General features: G+C 44.0%; 1 protein-coding gene across 2 annotated transcripts in view; it reads left to right on the forward strand.

Annotated features, from left to right (window-relative positions):
* Positions 1–17,651, forward strand: part of anxa3a (annexin A3a) — a 100,206-nt gene that overhangs the window by 29,235 nt on the left and 53,320 nt on the right. For both annotated transcript variants that reach the window (XM_078543608.1, XM_078543618.1), the window contains 2 exons: positions 1,327–1,440; positions 14,603–14,693. In XM_078543608.1, coding sequence (XP_078399734.1) covers positions 1,327–1,440; positions 14,603–14,693 — 205 coding nt within the window. The remainder of the gene's footprint in view (positions 1–1,326; positions 1,441–14,602; positions 14,694–17,651) is intronic.

Genomic DNA, 17,651 nt, shown 5'->3' on the forward strand with positions numbered 1-17,651 from the left:
GAACGAATTTTCTGCCCAAAATCTCCTTCTAGAGAATCCTTGAAAATGTAAAAGTGGCAAAATACACTAAATAATGGGGGACTTAAAAGAAATACAGTCCTGTCAGAATCAACAGTGTGTAGCTACTAGTTCCTAAAGGACTCAGAAAGACAAATGCATGTTCTGCTCTTTATTTTCTTTGAGATATTCAACAATAGCAATATAAAAGCAGGAATGTTATTGAGATTGTTGTTAAATAAATCTTGTTAACAAGTGGAACCAATCAATGCTAACAAAATTCATAAATAGATTGGGCAATTTAAAATTTTCCCATTAGTCTCAAAAGCAGCAGATGCTAAAGTGGCACTTTATAACTTCCCCTATTGCTATTCAATTGCACAAAGTCATCATGACTGACACAAGCCTATATCAACTGTGTGGTAGAGCATGAGCATGCCAGTAGTGATAGCCACAGTATATTTACATTTGTTAGAAAAGACCAGGGAGTGATAGAGATGAAATTAAAATTAGCTATTTTCTACTCTTATCATGTTATAACAGGACACTTTCTTAAATAAGTTATCAGAGGATTTTGTTTATGAAGAGGCCAATTGTAAGATAATATGATTAATTAATATACCCATTAATTAAACACTTGTGTGAGGTTAAGATTGAGGCTGTTATAATTGAAGAGCAGGTAACATGAGGTTTCTCTATCAGGAGCAAAGAAAAGCTAACCTCATCAAAATGCCAATGTGGTCAGTGGCGTCACTTTTGCTATAGATGGTTATATTTTCAAGACCCACTCTACAGGCAGAGCAACTAGACAGACTTTTATTGTTATCTCCATATAAAACCGGCATTGTGGACTGACAACGTGTATATAAGGACTGCCTGATTTTCATTTCCATTAGTTTGCCTTTCAGACTAAATTTTAACTGCAACCTTGTCTGTCTGGTCAAGTAGATGCAAAAGATCCCTGAGGAATAGGGGTGCCTTCCTGATGTCCTATCTGACCTTCTTTCCTCAAACAACACCCCAGAGTTGCTTAACTAGTTTCTATTTCACTGCTGTCAATGGGGCCTTGCTGTGTGCAAATTGGCTGTTGTAATTTCCTACATTTCAAGTGATTACACTACAAATTGTATGTATGTGTAATGCTTTGGGCTATGTTGAGGATGTGACCTGTACTATATAAATGTCAGATGGAGCATCAGGATGCTTCAGAGATCACTGTGTAGGGCACCAGAAAAAGTCATTGCTGAACAATTTTGTGCAAAATGACTAAATAGTTTTGTTTGACATTGTTATTAAATTTGAATTGGTTGATGTGCTTTTCTGTTTCAGAAGCTAATTGAAGATTTAAAAGGTGACCTTTCTGGTGACTTTAAAAAAGTGATCACTGCTCTGGTGTGGCCGCCAGCAGTATTTGATGCAAAGGAGCTAGGAAGAGCAATGCGGGTGAGCTTGTTTTTCTGTTACTTTCGAGTTTGTTCTTTTATATCATTTGGGAAGTGGATTGTCAGCTTATCGACAATAATGAATTTTTTTTTGCACTAAATTCTTTGCATCATAAGAACATGGTTGTACTGAATTATGAAGTTCATGCTGTAGACTTAAAAATGCATGAATTCTTGAAGATTTGCTAATGTCTAGTTTGTATGGTTCTTCCAGTTTGATCCCGCACCAGTTTTGTTCAGATTATAGGTGAAATAAGCAAACATTTAGCTCACAGCAGCATACTGCTCCTTTACTAAATGTTTTATATTTTAGCATACAATACATTAAGTCATGAACCAGTATCTCAGTAGGATACTTGTGTGATTATGAGGCCTCCAATAAGGGTTTGTGTGGCTTGGCAGGCTGATTAGAGGAGACAGGCAAAGTTCTGAGGCTGCCTCCTGGTAGGCTGTGAGCAGTAAAGATAGGGCTTTTTAAAGATGGCTAATAACTAGCTCTGTCTGTATGACCTTGGGTATGAAGAAGTCTGCTGAGGAAAGTCTGAGCCTCCTGATGCACTGGTGTTCAGTCAAATCCAGAAAGCTAATCCTCTTTCTGTGTACCTGATCAGCAAAATTTTTCAGAGGGTGGATTTCCTTCCTTGCCACCCAAAGAGTTCAGAGAATCTTTAAAATAGCGGAGGCCATTCAGCCATCATGTCTTCACTGGATCTCTGAAAGAGCATTCTACCTAGTCCCACTCCCCTGCCTTATCTCCGTATCCTTGCACATTATGGCCAGAATTTTACATTTAGCGTGTGGGTGCGCGCCTGACACGCATGACTGTAATATGACGCGTAATGACGTCGGGCCTGCATCCCAAAGACATGGTGCACTTGCGCAATATTTCATTTGGTGGGCACGCGCCAGAGTCGCTGGCGCGCCTGCTGATAATTGAAAGACCTATTAAGGCCATTAACAAACTAAATTAACTTGAAATTTACACTGCCCGTCCAACCTTACGGTTGGCGGGCAGGCGAAAAGGCCAAGCAGCCTTTACAATTTTTACACAAGCGGGATGAGGTTTCCTAAAGCTAATACAAATTAAATAAAAACTTTATTTTGATTTTAAAAACATGTCCCATCTCATGTGACACAGTCACATGAGGAGACATGTTTCATAAAATTTTTATTGTCTTTATTGATTTTTTTAGAAAGTGCTTCAATTTCCCTGAGGCAGCTCCATGCCTTAGAGAGATTCCACTCCCGCTCCCGCTGAGCCCACCCAATGAGGAAAAAATACTGGCCTGTCCCTTTTCAGATAGCAATCCAATTCCCTTTTGAATATCTTGATGCCTCCACCACTCTTTCAGGAAGTTGTTTCGGGCTCCAACCACCCTCTGAGTAAAAAATGTTTCCTTGCATCACTTTTACTCATTTTGCCAATTATTTTGAATCTGTGTCCTCTAATTCTTGAAGTGCCCTTGAGTGGGAACAGTTTCTCACTATTTACCCTGTCCATACCCCTCAGGATCTTCTATATCTCAATCAAGTGTTCTTTCAGCCTTCTTTTCTCCAAGGAAAACAGTCCCAACCTCTCCAATTGATCCTCATAGCTATAGTTCTTTATTCCTGGAATCATTCTTGTAAATCTCCTCTGTACTCTCTCCAATGTCTTCACATCCTACCTCAAGTATGGTGCCCAGAACTGGACGCAGCGCTCCAGATGAGGTCTAACTAGTTAGCAAAGGAACGGATACCCACCGATCACGACAGCCTCACAATCATTTAACAGTCCATGGAGGGTTAATTGTCTGGAGATGGGACTTCTACCCCTCACTCGGGTGGAAGGCCCACCTCAGAGAGCTGCCAATTAATCTGATTGGCCGGCAGCTCTGTCGTCCCAGCAACACCAGTGGCAACAGTGACCAGGATTGGGGCGACAAGCAGTCCCCAGATTCAAAGTCCTAGAATCCAGGATCAGGTGAGTGTTTGGGGTGGCGGGGGGGGGTGGGCGGGAGGGCAGTGAGGCGAGGCCTGAGGGTGGTGGTGGGAGAGAAGGGGATTGATTTCTCGATGGAGAGGCTGGGGTGGGGTGGGGGAGGAGGGGGTAGGTACCAGACCTTGTTTCAGGGAAGTGGGGAGGGGGCGCAGCACCTGAAATGGAAATGAGGCCCTTGAAGGAGGGTGGCGGGAAGGCCAGCCAGGAAACTTTACAGGTCCCCAACTGGGAAGTGCAGATCAAAGGACCTAATTCCAAGGCAGCAGAATTGACCTTCGAAATATTGAAAATCATCTCCAAAGTAGTGAAAGCACACGGTCAGAACAAATCTTATGAGCAAACTTTCACTTAGACAAAGAAGCAGCTGCCATATTTAAAGGCTTTCTAGCCTCTCAGTTGCTGAATTTCATCAATGTCCACTGTCCTCTTGCCTTGTTTTACCCAGCAAGTTTCAGATACCCAAAGAAACCCATGCACTGAAAGTCAAAGGCAGAATCGAGGGTTAAAATTCTAGTCAATTGCCTTTTATCATATTTAAATGTCAGACTTTCGTGTCCCAAGGAGGTTTCCCAGGCGCTACTAAATATGCTCCTGTTAGATAAGATATTCAGTGGGTCCCTACCGGCTTCCTGACAAATTGATATTTTTGCTCTATTAACCAGTTGTACGTACAGCCAACCACATGGCTAGGCAAGTTAAGATTTCCCCACCTATGTAAAAGTAAAATTGCTCTGCACTGACATAGGGAGAACCCACAAAGAAGTTCACACTAACCACCATAACTTTAGACAATCTGTGGAAATTCCATTTATGTGCATAAACAGGATTTCGGTCAAGCTTCTGCTGTACTTCAGGCAACTATCAGATGAACGTCCGGGGAAAATCCCAGAAAAATATAAAATGAAATATCTGTCATTTGTTTTTCAATTAACCTTCTCTGACATTTGTTTTGCAAGGTTACTGATTGTATATCTGTATATAGATGGAGGGATCTTGTTTACACAATACTGTGAAAACAGCTAGTCACCAAAAAGTAAAATTTCATGTATTAGTGTTGAGTTGCAAACAAGGCAATCAAGATGTTTACAGGCTGCATAAAATATGCACATGAACATAAACTCTTGGAAATATAATTTTTTAAAAAATTATGCAGTTAAGTTCTCCATGTATGAAGAGTTTTAATATTATTCTGCACTCTTGCAACAAGGCAAAGAGGCATTGAATTGACTTGAGCTGTGTGAATGCTAGGAGTCATAGTCCAACTGCCATTGGGAGCCTCATTCACCAGTAGTGGAGATGCTGCTACTGGTCTCTTACCTCATGTTTGGGGAATTCCAATTTGCATTGCCTGCATTTGCACTGCCGTTATAAATTGCAGTAGCCAGTGAGACTGCCTGCCAGTAGGGCATGCTTGTAAAATTATCAGTATTCAGTAGGCTTTCTTAAAGTTCTTTTAAGGCACAGGTGTGTGTGTGTGTGTGTGTGTACACGCGCATGCACAACCGTGCTTCTCCGACAAGGCCTGGTGAATGACTTGACTTTTATGTGCTTGTTTATGTTTTTGATGTAACTCTGTGTGACTTACTGCAGACGTTAAATTTACATTTCTGTAGCAACACCTTCCAGCAAATTCAGGAACTCAACACAAAAGATGCCCCGAAACACTCCAGAATACTTCCAGTCAATCACAATAGAAAAAGTTGTCAAAAATCACTTGATCTGCATTTTGAGTGCCTGGCCCTATAGGCAAAGCTAGTGCAGGGCCCATATTGCAGCCTCCCACCAGGTCTTTGCAAAGTGCTGGATGAATACATTGCCAGTACTAGCAATGCCCAAGTTTGTGATCCTGGCATCGTGTCAGCCAGTCAGGTTGTGTGGCATCAGGATAGCACTGCTTCTCAGGTGTCCATGCATGCTGGGAATGTGCGAATGGGTGTCAATTTGAGCAGACCTCGACGTATGGACTGCACCAGAAGCTGCTGGCAGTGCTGCATGCCCTTGGTAAATGGCACCAGGCCTTGGTGGTACACAAGAGAATTTTACACCCACAGATTCTTACAGCACAGCAGGAGGCTGTTTGGCCCTTCATGCCTCCAACAGCTCTTTGAAAGAATTGTCCAGTTTAGCCCCAACCACCAGCCTTTTCCCCATAACACAGCAAATGAGTCCTCTTCAAGTACATGCCCAATCTGATTCCACCACTCTTTCAGGTAGTGTATTCCAGATCTTACCAACCCTCTGTGTAAAAATTTTTTGTTACTTCCCCTCTGGTTCTTTCACCAGTTAAATTAAACCTATGACCTTTGGTTAGGGGCACAAGTTTCTTCTTACTTGCTATATCAACACCCCTCATAATTTTGAATGCCTTCAATCGGATTCCCTTTATCCTTCTCTGCTCTAAGGAGAACAATCCCATCTTTTTCAATCTCTCCATACAATTGAAGTTCCTCATCCCTGTGGAGTAAACGTCTTCTCCAGTGCCTTGACATCCTTCCTAAAGTATGGTGCCCACAATTGTACACAATATTCCAATATGGGCATTGCTAGAAGAAAAGTAACAGTGAATTCAACATTATTACATTGCTGATGATGGAAATCTGAAACATAAATGGGAAAATGAGGCAAGCATTATAAATGGGCCAGGCAGCATCCGTGGAGACACTTTGAAGATGTCCTCCTCTTCTCTCCGACAGAATTTCGTCCTGTTTGCTTGTTTAACTTAATTGTTTTCAGTATAACTGCTCATGTTTGATCAGTTATCCACTAAAGCCTGCCTTCACAGGCACATCTCCTTCCTTGGCAAGTGCCTCCAGCTTTGTCTTTGCTCTTGCCTTCCACCCTATCACAGACCTTCCCTTTCGTTCTTTTCTCTTCTTCCCTTCCTTGCCTCTGGAGCTGTGTAATGCCTGCCACATCTGTAACATTTTCCAGTCCTTACAAAAGGTCATCAGCCTGTAATGTTAGCTCAGTTTCTCTGTCCACGGACTTTGCCTGACCTGCTGAGTATTTCCACCATTTTCTGTCTATATTTTGATTTTTAGCATCTGCAGTAATTTGCCTTGATGATGTTTTATTAGGTAAACATATGAAGGGAAATTATTGAAGGCAGGTAGATGGAGTTGATCAGCCATCATTTAATTGAATTTTAGAACAGGTTTAAGAGGCTGAATACCCTAATCCTGTTTCTATGAACAGTCAGGAGTGAACATGGGCAGTTATTAGGAGTGTAGAGCAAACACTGTGTAATCTCATGCTTTCTCCTAGTTCAAGGTCTGTTTCATCCAAATTGAAAGAATAAAATGTTAAGTAAATCCTGTCAGAGTTCCAATCCAAGATACTTAGATTCTGACTCCATCACTTAACCAATTAAATGCCACAATACTCCGAGGTTAGAGAGCTGTGAACATACAGATCAAGATAAGAATCAGTATTGTGCTGAAAACCATGAAATAAATAATGGATCAGAATTTTCTGTTTAAAGTAATGGCTAGGCTAATGGTTTTCAGCATTGTTTATGGTGCAGCAAATTTAGACGATGAGCAGATGCATGACTAAATACAAATATCCAAAAACTTTTGTTGGCCAAGTTGCACAGCTCCATCATTAACTTCTCAAAAATGTCATCTCATCCTGGTCTCTTTATTCAGGCACTTGCTCTATTTGTCCATTAAACTTGGCACAGAGAGTTAAATCTTGCATGACAGCATGAGCAGACAATGTGGCGAGAAGGCCAAAAATCGGTTTCACAACGTTGTGAAACCTGTTTGCAACCGTCCGCTTTGTCTGTCAATGGCGGGCCGTGTTTCCCACAATCGGACATCAGGAACCTCAACGTAATACATCTGCATCAGCCCAGCGCGCTGGAATCATTCCCCGACGTTGGATCATCTGAGCACATGGGTGTGATTGCACCCCAACGTGTTTCACAACAGCATATGTAAGACGTGCACTTGGCGGGCTGCACTTCGAAGGGAACTCGGAGGTGAGTGCACAGTAACGTTGAGCAACACTTTTATGGGGTCCTCTGTTGGGCTTCAAGGTTGAGGCGCCACGCATTCAGGAGAGGGCACAGGCAAGTCACTTTTTCCTGGCTGGCTGACAGTGTGGTGCCGGGGCTAGGGCTGCCCTGTGGTTGAGGTAAGTTGGGGGGGGCAAGGGTTGCACTGTTGTTGAGTCAGCTTCAGGGATGAAGGGCTGCACTGTGGTTGGGGGGATCAAGGACTACACAAAGTTGATGGTAGTGCACAAGCACCTGCAGGGCCGAGGGGAGGGAAGCAGCCATGCATTAGAGAAACCTTATATAAAATGTCCATTCCTCTGCAGCTGAGGCAGTTCAGATGCAGCCACATTGATATGCTTGGAGTCGGGCCTTTGTCTTATCTGCTCACTCAAGCAACGCAAAGGCATGAAATTGCTACCAAATGCTCCTGAATTTTTCATGCCTCGGTACAAACTGCAAACTAATTAGCGTTTTAGTGGACTGCAGAACAGTTGGACAACTGGGCATGTTGTACAATCTGCTTGCTAAAGCTGGCCATGGAGCAGTCATTGGCGGAGGTACTCACAGATCCTTGCAATGTCACCATTCAAATTTGGGCCAGGCACCCCTATGGTTCAAGCTAACAGTGCAGCCTTGCAATGTGGGTTAGTAGAATACTTGCGCCTGAGCTGAGAGCACAGCATGAAGTCCAGTGGGCAAAGCTGCTGCCAATTGGTCGCGTGGAATGAAGCGGAGGTGGGTGGGGTCTCGGAAACCCATGCAGTGTACCAAACTCTGGCCATCCAAGTGGTGGCCAGCACTCTCCGGGATGCGTTAAGGGGCCTTCAGACTTAACCAAGAGAGGTTCTTGGAACACCCAAGCTAACCCACATGTCTCTCTCTTTAATTTTGCAGGTGGAGTACATCAGGATCATGGAGCCTGGTGACCTAGCTGTATGCTTCATAGCTTAGAGAGAGTGGCGACAAAGGAGGAGAGTGTGACAGTGGCGCCTGGCTGGGCAGAGGGAGGAGCAGTACCCTCAGGAAGAAGGGGTGTTCAGGGCTCCCAGATAAGCCGCTGAAGAGCCACAGCAAGCCGTTACTGTTTGGCGCCTAACTAGACCCAGGGCCCATCGAGGCTGCCTTTCATTCCTGCAAATGACCGAGAACTAGTGCTGCCGAAGACTGCACGTGTCTAGGGAAGTGGTCGGTCACATCTGCCAGCTACTGCAGGATTTGGCGCCATAGGGACATGGGGCAGAATTCTCCGGTCGGCGGGGTGGGGCCCACTCGCCGACACGTAAAATGATGCACAGTGATGTCGGGCGTGCGTCCCGACGTCACCAGGCGTCATTTAGATTGTCAGTTCGGTGGGAGTGCAGCCAAGTCGGCTGCACACCCGCCAAACTGTCAAAGGCCCATTAAGGCCATTTAAATTGTCATTAACTCAATTAAATGAGCTGCCCGTCCAACCTTAAGGTTGGTGGGCAGGCGAAGAGCCCAGGCGGCCTTCGTGTTTTTCATGAAACCTCATCCACAGGCGGGATGAGGTTTCATGAAGTGTTTTAAAATGTAATAAAAATCTTACATTAGTTCTTTAACATGTCCCAGCTCCTGTGACAGTGTCACATGAGGGGACATGTTTCAAAACTTTTTTCCTTCCTTTATTTAAACTTACAAATGTCAAATGGATCTCCCAGAGGCACGGAGGTACCTCAGGGAGATCTCTGCGCTCTTTCGCACATGCGCGAAAGAGCGCAGGTGAACCACTCAGGGAATTCCCCTCCCACCCCGCGCGCACAGCGAACACGCACAGCACTTCCGGGCATGTGTCACAATGGGTGGGCCTTAATTGGCCCGCCCACTTAAAATGGCGGCGCATCCCCGATCTGGTGTGCCGATCGGGTTTGCACCCGCCTGCGCACAACCTCCCTGACGGGGGGAAAATTTTTCCCGTGGGCTGGTTGTGAAAATGACCGGAGCACTCAGTTTTTACACAAGTCCTTTCAGGGCTCCACTGGTGACCTCTGTGGGGTATTGCAAGTCTCCACCCACAAATGCATCCATGAGGTCACGGGTGCCACCTTCGCAAAGGCACACAACTTTGTGCATTTCACCTGCGACCAGGAAAGGCAGGATGCAAGAGTGATGGGGTTTGCTCAGATCGCAGGTTCAGGGTGCAGGGTGCCATCACATGGTGCTCAGATCTCCTTCGCAACAAGCGGTCAAGTATGTCAACCGCAAGGAATTCATTCGCTGATGTGTGACCAACACAAACGTATCCTGCAAGCCTGCGTATGGTTCCCGGGGGGTGTCCATGACTCCTACATTCTCAGTCAGTCACAGATCCTTAATGCCTTCCAGTCTCTACAGAAGCTTCAGGGATGGCTCCTCGGGGATGAGGGCTAATTGGAGATGAGGGCAGAGGACATGGCTGATGACACCTGTGCGGTGGCCTCAGTGCAGCAGAGCGAAGGTATAATGAGGCTCATGCTGCAACCCACAACTTGGCAGAGCAGGCCAGCGGGATACTGAAAATGAGGTTCCGGTGCCTGGATTGGTCTGGTGGAGCCCTGCAATATAGTCCACAGAGGGCATCACACATCATCATCGCCTGCTGCGCCATTTACAACCTGGCGCTGCAATTGGGAGAGGAGCTGGCTGAGGAGGAGATGGAGGAGCTGGATGTCTCCTCTGATGAGGAGGACGTTGACGGGGATGAGGGTGAGGACGTCCTCCAAGGCGATAATGACAGCGATGACACCATCGCACTGGCCAGATGAGGCAGGCACGCTCAGGAGGCCATCATAGCTGCTAGATTTGTGGAGGATGATGACGACATGCAGTGAGAAGACACCTTAGATCCTCACATTGCATCTATGAACGTTTGACCGCAGTCTGGCTGATGGAAGTGCACATTGTGATAAGACTCCTGTTACGGAGACGCAGAGGAGGCCCTAATAGTCGCTCGATTGCAGGAGGGTGATGATGACATGCAGTGAGGACACTCCATAAATCTTCACATGGCCTCTGAGAATGTCTGACTCCTGTCTGGCCGAGGGCATTCATTTGCGCACTATGATCAGGGTCATATCATGGAGATGCAGCTGTGAAACTTTAAATGCACCTCATCCTTTATCAGCCTTCAGCATCTAACGCCTTCAGGAGCACAGCGTCACTGGTCACAGATGTTGACGAGATGGGGGGTCAGGCTCACTTTAAAGTGCTGAGAGCACACAGAGAATAGCGGAACTTTGTGATGCCTGCCCATGACATTCTGACAGCAATGACAAGCACCATTGAGGTGCGTCTCCACGGTATGACCCTGATCACAGAATGCATGTGAACTGCCCTCGGCCAGATAGGAGTCACACTTTCAGCAATTTGACAGGGAAAAAGTCTTGAGCTGAAAGGTGCAGGGGCAAATCTAACAGTAAATGCTGTTAGGTATCCTGTTACAGTATATTATTGCTCTTAAATTGATCTTGGCAGCGAATGAGTTAATGTTCTGGTGGAGGAAGGGCTTTATCATTATCTTACTGATGGCACAATAACAGACGTACTGCGGTTAACAAATTGCAGATAATTCTGTAGTGAAGAGAGTTTTTTTGAAGAGAGGCAATGCGTATTTGATGGAAGAAAAGCAAACTAGAGACAGAATAAGCGTGGAATATGTATGAAAGTATGTATGCTCATAAGAAAGTTAGATAGGATATTCAGGTGTTGTCTAAATGTATCAACATATCTGAGTCTAAAAGCAAATAAAATGTAGCAGATTTTCCATTCCTGAATATATTGGATCACCTGAGTACAGCACATAGAGCAAACATTGTCAGGGAATATTGCATGCTCATGATATATGGTAGCCTACTGGACTGGCAACCTGGAAGTTGTGAATTCAAATCTCACCCAGGTAAGTTGGTTTATTAATGTCCTTTCAGGAAGGAAATCTTACCGAATCTGACTTTTATGTGACTCCAGACTCAGCAATGCCGTTGACTCTTAACTGGCCTCTGAAGTCACCTAAGCCATTCAGATGTATCAAACTGCTTTGTGCTATGAAGACCTAATACGAGGAATAAAACCAGATGAACCATCCTGCAATGACCCAGGCACCAAACATGACGCAGGCACACCCTACCCAGTCGAACTTACAAAGACCTCCTCATTAATATCTGGGAGCCTGTGCCAAAATTGGGAGAGCTCTCCTACAGACGAGACAATCAACAGCCTGACATAGTAATACCCACCCAATCATTTCTTGTAGCCAATATCCAAGACTTGCCAATCAACAATCTCTATGCATGTCCTGTCCTACTGGCAGGACAGAAGCATAAGAGTTGGCGAAACAATGGTACATAGTGGGAAGGCAGTAGCCCCGGGAGCCTTCAACATTGAGGCCGGACCCCCTGAAGTCTCATAGCATCAGGTCAAATATGGGCAAGAAAACCACATGCTGATTATCACATACCCTCAACTGATGAATTAGTACTCCTCCATGTTGAATACCACTTGGAAGAAGCACTGAGAGTAGCAAGGGCACAGGATGTACTCTGGCCAGGGGATATTATGTACATCACCAAGAGTGGCTCAATAGCACCACTATTGCTGAGCTGAAGGACATATCTGCCAGACAGGGCCTACAGCAGGAGGTGAGAGAACCAACAAGAGGGAAAGCCTACTTTGACTTATCCTCACTAACCTAGCTGTTGCAGATGCATCTGTCCATGACAGTATTGGAGAAATGACCATCATACAGTTATTGTGGCAACTAATTCCCATATTCACGCTGAGGAAACTCTCCGTGGGGTTATGAGCATTACCACCCTGCTAAATGAGTTAGATTCAGAACAGATATAGCTCAAAACTGGGCAGCCATGAAATACTGTGGGCCATCAGCAGCAGCAGAATTGTATTCAACCACAATCTGTAACCTCATAGCCCAGCATATCCCTCACTCTACGATTACCATGAAGCTAGTAGACCAATCCTGGTTTAATTAAAGGTGTAGAAGGGCATGCCAGGAGCAGCACCAGGCACACCTAAAAGTGAGGTGCCAACCTGATGAGGCTATAATACAGTACCTGACTACATGCATGCTGAGCAGCAAGCTACAGATAGACAGGGCTAAGCAATCCCACAACCAATGGATCCAAATGGCCATAAAAGCTACTAGATTGGCATTAAGAGCTGGCTTAGTAATGTCCTTCAGAGAAACAAGCTGACATGTTACTCCAGTAACACATTATTTGGTTGACCACTAATTCCTTCAAGGCTATTAGGATTAGGCAATAGATAACAGCCTTGCCACTGTTACCTGATCCTAAGAATCAATTTTCAAAAAAATCAAAAAGGGAGCATGCCTGTCTTTCTTTTCTGTTAAATGGACACAAAACTGGGACATGCAATTCTGCTCATATTATTTTTCTCTTATTCACTACATTCAGATAATTCAATATGCATAGAAACAAGAACCAGTAAATTTTCCTCCATGTCTTTCTTTATACTATCTCTGCTAAAGCCATACCCACGTTCACCCTTTCCACATTTGCTAGCTTGGGCTCCAGCTGAAATGTTCTTGCCACATATTTTAAAAGTTTGGTAACATAATGAAGTTCTGATTTCTGACATTTTTGATTTAATTACACATGTAACGACCACAGCTGATGTTATTGCTGAGGAAGCCAGACACCAGAGTGAAGTCTGTCTCACTGATTGTCAATATTTTTTTTATATTTTGAAAATGAGGAGAAAGAGCTACTGACCTCAAAAGTACAGAACTCCAATAACACCTTTAGAATTTTTAAAATTAAAAGATTTATTAAAAAAAGAAAAGAAACCTAAGCACACAAGATAGAAGTTACACAGTTAAAACAGAAAACCCCCCCAAAAAACATGCTTGGTCAAAAATACACAAACTACCTTTCTGGCAACGACCCCTTATAGATTTTTAACCATAAAAATCCAGTAAGGATTACCCAAGTCGCGGAATTGTTGTCATTTTAATAAAGGTATTCTTCACGACTTCTCAGACACTTCCACTCTATTGTGGAATTCCAAAAGGAAATTCAGAAACAAACTGTTTTCTGAAACAAAGATTGCCCTGGCTTAACATTGGGTGGTTGCTTCCCATTCAAAATGTTCACAGCTTCTCAGCAGCTCACACACAAAGAAACTGGCCTTCAGTGGGTTCCCCCACAGCAACTCCCTATAGTTAAACATCTTTTTCCCCTTTCATCTCAGGTTTCACGGTCCTCAAACATCTTTTTGAAACTCAACTTCTCCAAATATATAAATCTTTCACGTTTTCTACTTTGCCTCTACTTTCAAGTCAATAAAATTTAAGATATCTTCTTCTGTTTACTCATGGAACCCCTGTAAGATGCCTTGTCACCTCTGAACTCCTTGTTGAAATTCAACAGCTGAAAAATCGATTCCCCAACTGATCTCAAAATGCAAATTTCAGATCCAACCTATTTACTTGTAACTCAAACCCACCATAACCTCTCATTACAAATGCACAAACCTAACTCCTTTGACCTTTCATCTCTTAGGCCTCAAAGACAACTTGTCTCTAGTAACCTTCCCCCTGTTTAATTAACCCTGGACAAACACACACCCACACATTTCTACACAGAAAACATAATCACACAGATATAAAAATATACATTTCGCATCACACATAGCATTGTTAAATTTCATCTCAACACATTAAATACATCAGATATTTGAGGTCTTGTTTCAGAAATGAAAGCACATCGTGTTAACTCACTGAGATAAAACCAAAAATCTGCAGATGCTGGAAATCCAAAACAAAAATATTTTTAAAAAATACCTGGAAAAACTCAGCAGGTCTGGCAGCATAACTCACTGAATCATCTCACTCTTCCCTGCTCCAATGTTGTTGAATTTTAGTTTGGTTATTTAGAATACCTGAATTTCATTGGTCATAAAAAATCAAAATAAAAATGAAATGCTGCTCCAGAGGAGAAGAGTACATAACAGTAGTCTGGTATTACTGCCTTTATTTGTGCCTGCTCTGGTCAGTCTTCCAGACAGGATTACACAGCAGTGGAAATTTTTGCAGAGCCTTGTGAACTTTCTCATCTAGAGAGTGGGGACAATGGGGAGAGAGCAGCAAGAAATGAAAACAAATCTTACTTTAATATCACTTTGTTCTGAAATTTCCTTTGATTTCTTTAGGGACCTGGTACAGATGAAAATACGCTAATTGAAATTCTTGCTACAAGGAGCAATCAACAATTAAAAGAAATAAAGGAAGCCTACCATTCAGGTACATGTATCTATATGTAGGGAATCTTTCACATTGTTGAATGATTGCAAAAGAGCTGGGCTTTCTGACACCCTTGGCTGAATTTAATGCTCAAAAATGAATTTGGAGCTGTTAGTTTTGTTCAAGTTGCTAATTGGAAAATGTGCTGGAGTAATTACAGGCACATCTATTTTTTAATATTATTTGATAAAATCTTGAAAGTAATCAATGCGGATTGCTTTAAAAGTATCCTGTGATTAGATTAATCAGTCTGAAAACAGTATTGAAAGGCATATTGTTAACTTATGGAGATCCAGGAGGTTCACTGTTTACAGATTAACAGATAAAATGGATGTTCTGCAGAGCTCCAAGACCATTAACAAAAACTCTACTCTGCCCTGAACACACGCAGGAATAGGAGCAAGACATTTAGCACCTTCATTCTGTTTAGCAGCCATTCAGTGAGATCATGGCCAGGATTTTCCCGTCGGCGAGCAGGGGTCGGGACCGCTCGCCGACGCGTAAAATGACATGTGGTGATGTCGGGCGGAACTCCTGATGTCACCGTGCCCCATTTAAATTTTCAGGTAGGCGGGGGCTCAGCAAAATCAGCTGTGCGCCCGCCGACCTGTCAATGGCCAATTGAGGCCATTGACAGAGTCATTTAAGTAATTAATGGACCTGCCTGTCCAACCTTAAGGTTGGCGGGCAGGCCAGAAGCCCTGGCGGGCATTAGAAAAAGCATGAAACCTCATCGATGGGCGGGATGAGGTTTCATGTCAGTTTTTTAAAAATTAATTAAAATGTTTTTAAAAGTTATGGACCTGTCCCAACGCATGTGACAGTGTCACATGAGGGGACATGTCAGGGAATATTTTTTTTCTATTATTAATATTTTTAAATGTACAACCAATCTTCCTGAGACAGCACTTTGCCTCAGGGAGATGAGTGCACTCTTTTGTGCGCATGCACGAAAGAGCACACTCTCGGGTTTAGGGAATCTCCCCCCCGCACACACGAGGAGCGCATAGCGCTTCCGTTCGGACATCACACTGGGCGGGCCTTAATTGGCCCGCCCATGTAAAATGGCGGCGCATCCCCAATCGGGGGCGCCGATCGGAGGCGTGCCTCCGCGCGCCCGCTCTTCAACTTCCCCCCTGATGGGGGGAAAATTCTGCACCATGGCTGATCTGTGACCTAACTTCGTATACCTGCCTTTTCCCTATATCCCTTATGCCTTTGGTTAACAAAAATCTATCAATCTCAGATTTAAATTAACAATTGAACTAATATCGATTTCCATTTGTGATAAAGAGTTCCAAATTTTTGCCACCCTCTGTGCATACAAGTGACCAGAATTTTCGGCTCGGCGAGCGGGGGTGCTTCAGGGAGAATTCTGCGCTCTTTTGCGTGCATGTGCGAAAGGGCGTGGGCCCCAACTCAGGGAACCCTCCCCCACCCGCACAGGGAATGCTCAGTGCTTCCGTTCGGACGTCACACTCGGCGGGCCTTAATTGGCCCATCCACGTAAAATGGCGGCGCGGACCCAATCGGGGGTGCCAATTGGGTCCGCGCCCACCCCCCGCACAACCCCCCTAACAGGAGAAAAATTCTCCCCAGTGTTTGCTAACTTTACTCCCAAAAGGCCTGTCTCTAATTCTTAGGCTATGCCTCCTTGTCCCAGACTCCCAATTAGCAGAAATAGTTTCTTCCCATCTACTCTGTCAATCCTCCTTAATATCTGAAACTTCAATCCAGTCACTCCTAATTTTCAAGACTAAACAGGGAATACAATCCTAATTTGTGTAATCTCTCTTCATAATTTAATCCTTTAGAGTCCTGGCTTCCAGCAGCCCCTGGCCCTTCTCAATGCCAGGTCCCTTGGTAAGGTACAGCATGCCTGAGTATGAGGGATCACCCACTTCTCTCCCACCCCACTACCACACCCCCCCTCCCCCCACACCCCTGTATTAGGACACAGGCATACCCGACAAGTTTTTATGAACAGTTGTTCTGCATGGCAACGGGATGAAACCCTTTATGTGAAGTAAGTTAAGTTAGTTAGGTTTAAGTTAACCCATAAGTTAAGCAAAAGTCTCAATTGACCTCCAGGTGGGAAGACCACCCTCCTCCTTTCCCACCTGCAGATTGATCAGTAGGAGTCTGGAAAATGGCGGGTCTCCACCATCTGCCCAATCAAACGGTCCCCCCACCTCTGAACTCACCTCTGCTGTGTAGAGGGGCATAACATTCTGCTCTAGGTATTATTCTGGTAAAGCTATGCTGCATTCCCTCAGGCCAATATTACAGAGGATTTCACAGGATATACCACATAGAAACAGGCCAATTGGCCCAACCAGTCCGTGCCGATGTTTATGCTCCACTCGATCCACCTCCCATCTTTCATCATCTAAATCTACTGTTATAATCCTCTATTCCTTTCTTCCTCATATGCTTGTCCAGCTTCCCTTTATTCACATCCATACTATTTGCTTCAACCGCTCCCCATTGTAGCAAGTTCCAAAATCTCACCACTTGGCTCTAATATTCAGCTTTTCATTTCTGCTTTAACTACTAAAACAATTGAGAAGTGATGAACGTACTGGTAATTGTGAATGGTAGGAACTTTACAAATCATTCAATCAACAGACACATTTTGAGTGCTTGCAATACATAAGAATTCCTGCACAGTAATTTTTGTTTGAATTCAGCCAGGTATTTATACTATTGTTTTCTTGCCAATCTTTCTTGGACTTAAAAAAACACCAGAGTAAAATTGAAAAGTATTTGTTTCTACAATATTGTGTGGCATGTGTACTGGGAATAATTAAACACTTGCACAAAATGGTGTCAGGAGAGACAAGGTTCAATGATGTACTGACCATCAATGCTGTGAATGGGCTTTCACTTGTAAAAACAGCCGTCAACAACACATGTGTGGTTTTCTCTCTATTTCTTGCACTTAGAAATAAAAATTGC

The sequence above is a fragment of the Cetorhinus maximus genome, chromosome 1, assembly GCF_964194155.1.
Source record: "Cetorhinus maximus chromosome 1, sCetMax3.hap1.1, whole genome shotgun sequence".
Lineage (NCBI taxonomy): Eukaryota > Metazoa > Chordata > Chondrichthyes > Lamniformes > Cetorhinidae > Cetorhinus > Cetorhinus maximus.